The sequence below is a fragment of the Serinus canaria genome, chromosome 17 (genome assembly GCF_022539315.1).
Source record: "Serinus canaria isolate serCan28SL12 chromosome 17, serCan2020, whole genome shotgun sequence".
Classification (NCBI taxonomy): domain Eukaryota; kingdom Metazoa; phylum Chordata; class Aves; order Passeriformes; family Fringillidae; genus Serinus; species Serinus canaria.
Window position 1 is genome coordinate 5,589,345 of NC_066330.1, and position 11,344 is coordinate 5,600,688.

General features: G+C 42.0%; 1 protein-coding gene across 1 annotated transcript; it reads right to left on the minus strand.

The window, feature by feature from the left end:
- Positions 1–1,028: 1,028 nt before the first annotated feature.
- Positions 1,029–10,979, minus strand: GLE1 (GLE1 RNA export mediator). The gene is made up of 16 exons (XM_009093469.4): positions 10,785–10,979; positions 10,240–10,461; positions 9,591–9,716; positions 9,279–9,427; positions 8,898–8,958; positions 8,376–8,630; positions 7,418–7,646; positions 7,166–7,281; positions 6,897–6,966; positions 6,429–6,571; positions 5,412–5,602; positions 4,820–4,949; positions 4,405–4,509; positions 3,387–3,469; positions 3,177–3,240; positions 1,029–2,444 (listed from the first exon to the last, which is right to left on the minus strand). Exons 1-16 carry the CDS (start codon positions 10,878–10,880, stop codon positions 2,376–2,378), a joined length of 2,109 nt encoding a protein of 702 aa, XP_009091717.1. The 5' UTR covers positions 10,881–10,979; the 3' UTR covers positions 1,029–2,375.
- Positions 10,980–11,344: the final 365 nt, after the last annotated feature.

The following is an 11,344-nucleotide window of genomic DNA, read 5'->3' on the forward strand; positions in this document are numbered from 1 at the left end:
CGGATGAGCAGGGTGCCGAAGGCGTTTGTACCCTGCCGGGACCGTCTTCGGGCACCACAAAATCACTTTATTAGAGGGGGAATCTTTTAAAATGTCCGCGCAGGGGGTCGGCAGAGGCGTCTCTGTCCCCCTCTCCGGAGTCAGTTTGGGTCCCAGAGAGTCGAGGGTCTGCGGCTCAGTGGTGGGGACAGGTCACTTGTGCAGCATTCAGCCACGGTCAAAGCAGCAGCTTCATTAGTTTTACATGATATATATAATACACACACACATATTTATGTAAAATTTATATGCAGATGTATAGGTAAGAGTGGCTGCTTGAAGCACTGTGCAGTGTCACCCAGAAGCCTGGCAAGGACACAGCATCAAAAGGCTGCAAGTGCCTGTCAAGGGAAAGCTATTTCTGAAAAGCTGATGCATAAATTCAAAGGAAAATGAGCCTTTAGCATTAAATCAATGTTTAAAATAGACACATTCTACTCTAAAAAAAATTGAAATAGAGATTAGAGAGCTGGAAGGCAGCAAGAACGTTATTGGCTCAAAGTGGTGAGTGGGTTTGATGGCTGTGTGAATTAATAACACTTTATTTGAGTGAAGTACTTAATTGGAAGCACAGGCACTTCTGGTGACACTGCATGCCTGGGACTGCCTGGAACTCTTGTCTCCAAGCACGAGTCTGACTCACACCAACTTTGATGCATCTCATCCTGAAGGCACAGTATTTCCACAGCTGCAATGCTCTCCTTGGTCATATTTGATATAAATGTACATGCAAAACCACCAGGGATATATGCACATAACCTTATTTGCATTGCATCTCAACAGCACCAACTGGCTAACATCCAAACCTGCTAAAATGACAAAAACAAGTCAAACACTCAGCTCAAGCAGCAGATAAAACCTCAAGCTACATCTAAAAACAAATATTGATTCTTATGAAGCACACACATTATTCATTTAGTATTCATATTAGTATTTTTTAAATAGTAGGTATGTGGATTCTCTTTACTGAGACAAAAAAGGATATCTTGTTTTTTTATAAAAATATATACTTTTATTTACCCCACAAATGTGAGAAACCCCAAGTAGCTGTCAGCAAAAAAAAAAGTAGTATTGTATTTCACAAGTACATCATCAAATTCTTCCTTGTGTTTGGCACAGGCAAACAATTGTTTCTAACAGACAGGACCAATTACTGTCTTGGCAAAGTGAAATTATCTCCACCATAATTATGAAATATGCAATATATAATTAAAACATCTCCACTCAGTATCAAAAAACTTTGTACATTTTCAAGTATACTAATAAAAGTTGCATTGCTTCAGAGTTACCTGGCAGAAAGGACACCAGGAGGACATTTCCAATTTCCCAGAACAACCACAAGGTAACAGTAGTCTAAAGTATTCCAGAGTCAGTTTACAAAATACAGAAACCACATACAAATTTAACTTAGGGTACTAGACAATTTTAAAGACAATGTTAAGGGTTTTACAAAGCACATGTTACAACCTCTTCTAAGCAATCTCAAGCACTATATGGAAAATCAAATTCATATTCTCATATGAGAATATGAATTGTTCTACAGCTTCAAACAATGCTGCCTCTAGGAAAAACAAACCCCAGTCTGTTAAAAATAACATTTTCAACTTGCAACAGTATATTGCCAGAATAATTAACCATCTTGTAGAACTCAGAAGTAAATTTTCTCATCTTAGAGGCCACCAAAACAATTCAAGGACAGCTCACTGTAAATCCACCAGATTTCCCATCTTCCCCATTCATCAAGGAGCTGTGGATTTTCTTGACTGCCCCTTCTCCAAACAGAAAAAAACCCCAGAATTTTGATTGTTACAGGAGCTCTTCTGGAGTCCCCACAAACCTTTTGGAGCAGTGAGTTCCACCTCCTTTCAACCCAGAGTCCTGCCTTTTGGAGAGAGTTACATCCAAGGGAGACAAAAGACAGCACTGCTCAACCTTCACCAGCTTCACCTGATTTTAGATGATGTTGAGACAAACAAGTCCATCAGCATAACAACAGTTGATTTATAAAAGATGTAAGAAATACAAAAATAAATTTCTAGCAGTAATTTTGAGACTGATTATGCTGTTAAGAGTTCATAAAGCTGTGAGGTATTTTCACTTCCATGAGCCAAACAGCACTGTGCAATTTTTCAGTCCAAGAGTCCTTAACTCCAGAGCCATCAGCACAATGGATTTAAAGCATCTTCCACATGATTAAACATATGAAGGAAAAGTCTTGAAGTTTCAGTAATTTATTATACAAAACCTTAAAAAGATCTAATGCAAAGATTAGCTTTAAGTCTAACAAATAAATCTTCTTGAATTAAACATTAAGGGGAGAGGAAATACAGGTTGATTTATGTTCTCCAAAAGGAAGGTGTCAGAATGCCCTTTGGTAATGGAATTTCCTCTGCACGTAGACATTTCTAATGGAGAGAAAGACAAATAATAAAGATAAATAAATAAAGACAAATTAAGACAAATATTTATAAAATAAATAAGACAAATAGTAAAGATAAAAAATAAAAATAAATATTTTAATTTGGCATCTCTTCTCAGGAATTCTGATGGCACTTACTATACATTCAAAGCACTGCTAATAAAATGTACCAGCTTATTTATTCAATGAAAATACAACTGCATAGCTGTCATGTTTTAATATCATAATCTAAGTCAACATTCACAGAACAATTTAAACAATCATGTATTTACAGCTTTGCAAGCTTTATTTAAAAAATATGCAGAATGCAGTGCTTAACAAGCACTACAGAAAGCAGTACAAATTGTGACCTCCCCATATATTTAATCAGGACAAGTGCTAAAAACAAGCAGCTACTGATAAGAAACAGTCTTGACAGAAATGACTCAGCAGAATCCTCCTCAACCTGTACATCTCCTCTCACTGATCTTCCTTTATAACCAAAATACATTTTCATTGATAAAAATTAGATGTGAGGTAAGAAAGCAGCGAGATGTCTGATATCATTAAGGTAATTCAGAAATTGAAAAGTTACAAAAGATGGGTTAGATCATAGAGAGAGGTCTGGTGGGTGGCAAGCAGTGCCAACCTCATTATCCAAATGATGCATATATTCAGTGATGGGAAAAAAAACCCCAAAATTAAATGAACCAAAATAAAAAACCCAAAACTGCTTTACCTGCACGAAATTCTTCAAACGTGACAAACAGCCCATCTGGCCAGAGCTGGTCACAGCTTCAATCCTGCAGAAATAACAGCACGTTTCAAAATCTATTTAGAAAGCTGGGTTTGATTCACAAGTGGGTGTGGGGGTGGATGGCAGGGATTGGAAAACATGGATGAGTCATTTCAGAGAGAACACCAACATTCCCAACCTCAGATATCATACCTTGGGATATAGGATTTCTGGATAAAGAACATTGTTTTCCAGAACTGGATCCCATACTGCTTCATCAGAGCATTGCCACACACCTGTGATACAGAAAGGCACCAAGTACAGGTTACAGAATTCAGCTTCAGACTTGCATGACAGCTGCAATGAACCTGCCCCATACCAACAACTTAATGCTTTACTCAAGACATTGAAAGAAATACACCTACACTAAAACAAGCAAATCCTCCAAATGCTATTACTGCTACCACAATCACCTTCTTTCCTGTTATATGAATCTTGACATCCTTCATTTCACCTCAGTCTCCCTCCAAAAATAGTTCTCTTTCCTAACACCATTTGCTGGAGCACACTGTGGTCACTTCCCCACTGTGATTACTGCTGTGTGCAGTGATTCATCAGCTTTCTCCACTCAGTTTACAGGACAAATGTTCCTCTGACTTCACCACTCCTAACAGAATCCCCCATGGGGTATTTCACTTCTCAGTTTGTCATCTGTACTTTTACAGTTCTTTAGAATGATTTGAAGAGTAGAGAAGCTGCTTGTGTTCAACAGTGTTTGTGTCCCCTGATTTCAGCCTTTTATTTTGCCTCTTATTTAGCACAGGCCTATTAACTTGGGAGAGAGGATTAACATCCATCAGGCTCTGATCTTTTCAACCTGAGAAATCTATCCTGTTTCATGAACTAATTTGGCTGGAGCAGCCACAGGACCTCCTTGTCTGTTCTAAGTACTGACCTTATATAAAACCATACAGCTATTTTTAAAATACCAGAAACCTTAAACAGAATCAAATACAAGAACAGAATCTGTGTTTATGGAAACTTCAGTTTTGAAATCATTCAGCTCCAAAGATGTATTTGTAAGAACATGTAAATATTCACGCTCCTTTCAGAAGAAATAAGAACAAGTTAGAAAAACCTGCTGTGAATCTCACCTCAGCAATCCCTTCAGAACCCAAAAGGGATGAAAACTGGTGACATTTAACTACTAACAGTTATCCACACCACTTACTTCCAAGAAATCCAAAAGCAGCATAGCTGTCACATCTGCCAGAGGCTCCAGATTCAACATCTGTGCAAGCCAGCGCCATCCATAGCTCAGGCCATGAGGATGTGCCTACAAAGTGACAAAGAAGCTACTCAGCACTTGCTTTATGACTTGTAAAACAAAATTATCAAAGCAGACAGTTTTCTGATTAACTTTCTTCTTTATAAAACTCAATCATTGTGAAAAAATAAAGGAAGTTGAAGTTCACACCATTAATTACTTGGCATTGCTTTGTTCATCATGGTTATGATAATTTTCCTTCAAATATATCCTGAGCTAGTTTAAATTCAGCACACCTCAACTACAAAACAAGCTTCCAAAACATTTAATAGACTCCTGGGATAGTAACAAGGTTCTAAGTATAATGCCACACACATACCCCTTGTCTGTTTCCATAAGGCCAGCGGAGCTGAATGATGGCAGCATAGAGACGAATCATTCCTGACATCCTTTTGAGAAAATGATCTTGTTCTTCCACTTTAGAATCATGAACTTCATATCCAAGCATCCTTAGTATGAGAAAACATTCTAGTTTTAGTACAGCAAAACACATTCACTCAAGTCCCTGCAGCCCTCAGCTTACTTGAAGTCAATTTTACTGAGAATAGGGATTTTTCAAAAACATGCAAGAATTATTGAAAGGTTGATTATTGGATCAACCGTTCAATAATTCAACTCTGGATCATATGTTCCACCATTTGGTGAGATACAGGAACAGGTCACAGAGAAGCTGTGGCTGCCCCATCCAAGGAAATGCTCAAGGACTGGTTGGATGGGGCTCTGAGCAACCCGGTCTAGAGAAAGGTGTCCCTGCCATGGCAGGGGATTGGAACAAGATGGGTTTTACACACTTGTGAGTGAACCTCCAGAGTCAATGCCTGTGTGCTCAGGGATGGGGGGAAGTGGAGGTCTCTCAGAATAGTCTTCACCCTTGCAGGGTTCATGCAGAAAAAGTCCAGTAGTAACTTTACCTCTGATACTCTTCCATAGAAGTCCCTTCTTTCCGAGCAGGGTAAAATGGCACAGAGTATGGGCACTTTTTGTGCAGATGAGCTAAAAAGATGTCTCCGACTCGAGGGTGTAATTCCCAGATTCCTGAGAGCACCACAGCAATTGGGAAAGCTGAATCATGGTGAAAAGATACTTCTCCTTCTCCATGTCTCTGGAGGGTAGAAAAGGAAAGTCAGCCACCACTCCTTCCAGTAATTTCTCAGACAAAAAAAAAACCCCTCATTTTTGTAGTTAGCCTTCACTAAAGAATCTGAATGTTTCCATGGCTATGAACCAAGGATAGAAAAGCTCATGAAGCCACATATCCTCAGCTCCCACAGAGGATGACAATAAACTGTGGCTCAGGATAGAAAAATGGGATTAGCAAACACAGGCTTAAAATGCAGGCTGCAAAGATATTCTCAACCCAAAGAATCACTTTCAAATATTTACAAATTAGTCACAGTTTTACTCCATGGGCTGACTTTTGCATGCATTTGTTCCTGCAGGGAGAAAAGGTTCAAAGAGCCCAAATTTCACAAATAAAGACAAGAGAAAAACACTGCCAACTTCAAAAAACAAGTTAAACTTCATTTCTTGAGAGGTGCTAACAAGAAAGCAGGGACTGAAGTTTGCCTCCTGAGCATTAGGGTTGGGGGTTTTTGTCCCCCAAATGCTGCCAAAATATAAGGTTTGAGCCTATATACAGTTTTGTGATACACCATAAATTAACTATCAAACTATTTTCCACAACACTGTACCTACCTAGGTCAAAACATGTAAGATGTAAGCCTGAAATTTAAAAGAGTTTTCCTCCCAGAAGATATAAAATAAGGGTTGGAAGTGAAAAAGAAACTAAGCTTTTTCACTGCATTCATACAGGCAAAGTGAACACCCAATGATTTTTGTTCTTCACAGCTGAAGAGATGGTTCAGTTTCCATAAACATCTCCTAGAGCACTGGCTACCTGTGCCTCCCCAAAAAAGAGATTTCCTCACCACAAACTTCTCTGCAAGTTTGTAGCAAACAAACTCCAGCCCCTGTGGATGCTGAGTCACCGACACCGTTTGTCCTTCAGTCTGAACAGGCTTCCCAGACAGCAGGTTATTGATCTTGTCAAACACTTCTCTCAGCTTAGAGCCTGCAAGTACATGAGGAATGAATGGAGACAGAATATAAGGGAACAGCAGACAAGTCTTACCCAGAACACACCAAGCTCACCAACACCAGACCCACATCCCAAAGGGCATCTTTGCTCCATCTGATTAACCAAACTTAATCCTGACGAAGAAAGATGCTTCTGAGGGAAGCAACAGGCCTTCAAAACACAAGCAAACCCTGCTGCACAGATAGGCTGTGTGCAGGTCAGCTTTCTTCTACAGGAACACTTTATATGCTTGTGCCCCCATAAAATCTTTACAGCAAAAGGAATTTCAGTGGGATTGAGCTCTTAGTGTTTTCCTGACCTGATATGCTAGAGATCTGGCTCACAGGGATTGTAGCAGCTTTCTGCAAGTTTGTTTTTATCTTCTTCACCTGGAGAACAAACAAACAACAAACAACTTTGAAATCCTTTTCAAACAAGTATATGTCTATGATAGTTTGGATGAGCAGAGTGGTAACAGAGGCTGCTACAATACAGTTTTTGTTTTTTTTTTTTTAATGAAAATGATCCTGTTTACCCTAGAAATTAAGAGATGATCTTTTTTCAACAGTATTAATAATTTGTTCATACCTCAGTGTTGCCTTTGCAGTTTGCAATTTCACTGAAAGCAGCAACACATTGCTCAGCAGCATCCTGAAGCTGCTGGTACCACTGCATGATACTTTCTTCTGTTTTAACCTGAAGTCCTGTTATTAAAAAAACCAAAAAAATATTATAACTAAGAAAGACCTGAAGAGTTTTCTCACACCTCTAGTGAGAAAACTCATTTAAAAAAATGCAAGTCAAAGGAATAAAAAAGATTTTTAAAAAAGCCTAACCAACCTTCCTTCTGCTGCTTTTCCCCTGACTGCTGTGCAGGGGCAGGAGTCTGACTCTTCATCTGCTCTTTTTTCTCTAACTCTTTCTGCTTTTGTTTCTTTTCCTCTTCATCTTTCCTCTTCTTTTCTTCTAGAGCTGCAGTGATTTCCTGCTGCATGCTGGATATCAACCCTCGCATTTCCTGCAGGGCTCGTTCAGTGCTGGCCACATCTGCTTGAGTTGGGAACCCTCTCTGCCACAAAACATGAGAGGTAACACAGCCTTAACCTTTGGTTCCAGGGTGAGAGGGCCATCAGCAAGCACAAGGAGCCTTTGAAGCATTTGCTTTCAAATAATCTGGGAGCTAACTACGTATTTTATCCCCATCTCCTTTATTTGTACATAACATTAATGCAAGTCCATGGCTAAATCTCCTAAGATCTTGGACAACAGAAATTAAGAAGACACTTAGACAATTGAAAGTGAATTCCACTGCAAAGCCTTGACAGCTTCCTCTACTGAAAGCCAGCTGTGACAAGCTGGAACACAGGATTAGCCTTATTAGTGCTTTATCTTTCAAGACTTGTATCCCATCCTAGAAAGAAAAAATGTCAAGGAAAGCCAGCTACTGCAGAAAAGCTCATGAGGAGAGGAGAATCATAAGATGTTCAGTATTTAACAATTTATGAGCCAGTCCACTGTCACAGAGGGAACTTTACAGCACCAAGAGTTTACAGCAATTAAATTTGAAGCTTTCTCCTGCAGAAGTTCTCATGCATTTTGATAAGTCATTTTCAAGAGAACAGCTGAAGTGCCAGAGGAAAGAATTCCCCTTTGAAAGTGGGTGCTCTATAGGATGAATATCTAAAAACGTTGCTATGACATCTCATTTAAGAACCTCATGACAAGGTACCTTTGAAGACAACTACAGAGAGCTTTAGGAAGGAACGACAGCCCAAGTTAAGAACTCCAGAGCCTGTACCTCGCTCGTGCTGCGGATGAGCCCTGACACCAGTCCACAGATCTGGTTGCCACGATTGCTGTAGGCAGACAAATCAATTCTGGGCAAGTCTTTGTGTCTGTAGTTGGGATCAATCTGCTGGTTCAGCTGCAGCAGCTCCTCCTGGATGGAATAAAGGCGACGCAGCCTCTCCTGGCCCTCCTCCTTGCGCAAACGTTCCAGCTCTTCCTGGCGCTGCCTCTGCTGCTCTGCCTCACGCAATTTTAGGTTCAATATCTGGAGAGACAAAGACACAAGAGCCATAAAATACTTCAATAACTCCCGTTGTACAGTTCCTTCCCTCCAGCTTTACAGGGCCTTCCTGTTCCTAAGACACAAGTGCCTTTACTGCATTTCCACACTGCAGCAGGTGCCCAGGATAGCACCAGAAAATCCATCCTCACTTCAGAGTGTCATGAAAATACAAATAAATCAATTGGTCTTTCCAGTTCCCACCCAGCAGTCAAGGTCTTTTAAGAAAGACAATTCTTAAGAGTCTCAGACCTTTGCTCTATGTCGGTGTTCTTCCTTCAACTTCTCTTGCTGCCCCTGAGCCTCCTTTGAGCTACAATACACATAAAGACAGAAAAACTGTATTCAAGACATCCAGGAGACAAAACACAAACCAACACACAGGAAGCTATTCTTCAAATAAGCTAAAGGAACTTTAGCTAGCACAAATGTTGCCTTTTTCTAACCACTGAAACCTCAGCAATAGCCAGGCATCTACTCTGACAGCCAAACTGTAACAGGATAGTTAATGTAAGACAAACAGCAGGTGGAATTTCCAACCACAAGTGACTAGCACAGAATTGTCAGAACAGGAATTAATCTGCACTTTGATTAATTGCTATAAAATTCCAGTGATATCAGAGGTAAGCTCACCTCTTCTCCATTACTTCTTGCAACTCTTGGAATTCCTGATGCCGTTTCAGCTCCCTCAGCTCATCAAAGCGCTTCAGCTGCTCACTGGCCTGGGCATAGGCTGCCCTCACCATCTGCTCCTGCTCCTCTTGCCTCTGTCTCAGCCTCTCCTGCATTACAGAGGGGCACCAAAGGTACTCATTGAACAATGTGGACAGAAGAAAACACAAACTAAACTGCCCAACATTTATAACTTGCTGTCTTTGCACTGTTACCTCTGACTGTGGAGCTCTCCTGGGATTCACAAACAGCCCCTAAATCACATTTTCTTACCTTTGCTTTCAGCCTGTGCATCTCTTCATACATCCGAATGCAGCCTTCAACTTTTGCAACTTTAGATGAAAGAACTGCTGGAACAACTTCTTGATTTGTTTCCAGGAGACTAAGATGATCATTTTCCTGAATGGTCAGCATAAAAGCAAAATCAGCGATTATGCACAGGATCAGCAACCCATGGAGGAAAACAGAAAAAGCAAGTCTCCTAAACTATTATTTGCCCAGCTTCCTACTCTTCTGCCTTGTATAGCAGTCAGAATACATGTAAGTCACTCAATAATTCCAGTGAACCTAATGTGGTTACTCATGGAGTTTTTCAACAGCCCTGACTCTCTTCTGTGATCTTATGGATGAATCCTGTGCTGCTAATCCATAACATAACAGAGCTCCAACTATTTTCCTCAGTTATGGTGAAAAATAGAATTTGCTTTGGGTCTACTGTGAAACATTTTTCTATGAAAACCTTGTTAATACTAACTTTATCATCACCTGTTCATACTACAAAAAAATTAAAACTAAGGATGTTTTCCCAATAAATTAACAGAGCACAAACCAGCCTTAATCTGACAATTTATGACAGCAAGTTAGGACTTTTTCTTTTCTCACAGCTGCTCCATAAACAGATGGATTATAATCAGAAAGCTACCTTGGTCTCACTGGGCGCTGTAGATGAAGGTGGTGACGAGCTCCGGTGGCTGCCAGGCGGGATCTTCTCGGTAGATGCCCGTTTTGGGAGTGGGGTGGATTGTTTGGGCGTTGAAGTCCCGGAGGGAGTGATCTCCTGTGCTAATTGCCCACTAAGGCTGTCCAGCACCCAGCCGCAGTAAGGGGAGAGCTCAACCGGTGCCACACATCCTTCCAAGGCAGCCTTGAGAGAAAACATCCTCCGTAAACACGGCACAGCCTTAACTTCAATAAAACTTCAACACACCCTGAGCACATCTGCACAGTTAGCTGCTGCTTTAGCATCGCAGCTCCGTATCCCATTTACCCCTTTTTTCTGCTAACTTTCCAACACTTTTTCCGGACTATCCTACTTTCGCAGGACATTTGAACCCCCTCGGACCAGCCCCACTCCCTGACCCAGCGCTCCCGAGCCTGGTCTGGGGGTATTTCAAGCCCTCAGTGTCACCGGGATGAGCGGCCGCTGTTTCCCAGCGGGCACGGCCGGCTCCCGGGGCGCGCCCTCACCTCATCCTCCTGCCAGTGGCTGCAGTAGCTCAGCCGGCCCTTGCTGGAGAGGCGCAGGGCCTCCAGAGTGTCGAAGCGGAGCTGCCACGACTCCATGACGATCGCGCACTAGCCCAGGTGTCACCTCACGGCCTCCGGCGTCCCTCACGGCCGGGCCAGCCACATCCCGCCCCTTCCGGGCCGCGATGGCCGCATCCGCCGCGTGCCGGCGGGAGGGGCGGTACCGCCCCCTGGCGGAGAGGCGGGGCCCGGCCCGAGGCCTCAGGTTCGAATCCCGCCCCCGGCAGCTGTTCGCTCAGGAGCGGGCCGGGAAACTGCAGCGGCTTCACCGATTTCCCACTTATTCGGTGTGTTCTTGCCCAGGGAGGGCCGGAGCTGCCTTGTGCTGCAGAAGCAGAGGGAAAACTCCAGCCGTGAACCACAGAAATAGTTTGGAATTCAGCTGCCTGCACCAACAGCCCCGGGATGTGTTTGCTTTTCCAAACACACACAGCACCTGAAGAGGAAATCCCCACCCTAAGCAATTAAAATGTAGTTTATTGGTTTCTCCCCCACCACTT

Excerpts from the sequence above, each read along its gene's own strand:
- GLE1 (XM_009093469.4), bottom strand. The coding sequence starts at position 10,880 with ATGGAGTCGTGGCAGCTCCGCTTCGACACTCTGGAGGCCCTGCGCCTC. Across the intron at positions 6,572-6,896 it reads CCAGATCTCTAGCATATCAG|GCTCTAAGCTGAGAGAAGTG; the intron begins GTCAGGAAAACA and ends ATGTACTTGCAG. Across the intron at positions 4,510-4,819 it reads CTTATGGAAACAGACAAGGG|GCACATCCTCATGGCCTGAG; the intron begins GTATGTGTGTGG and ends GTCACTTTGTAG.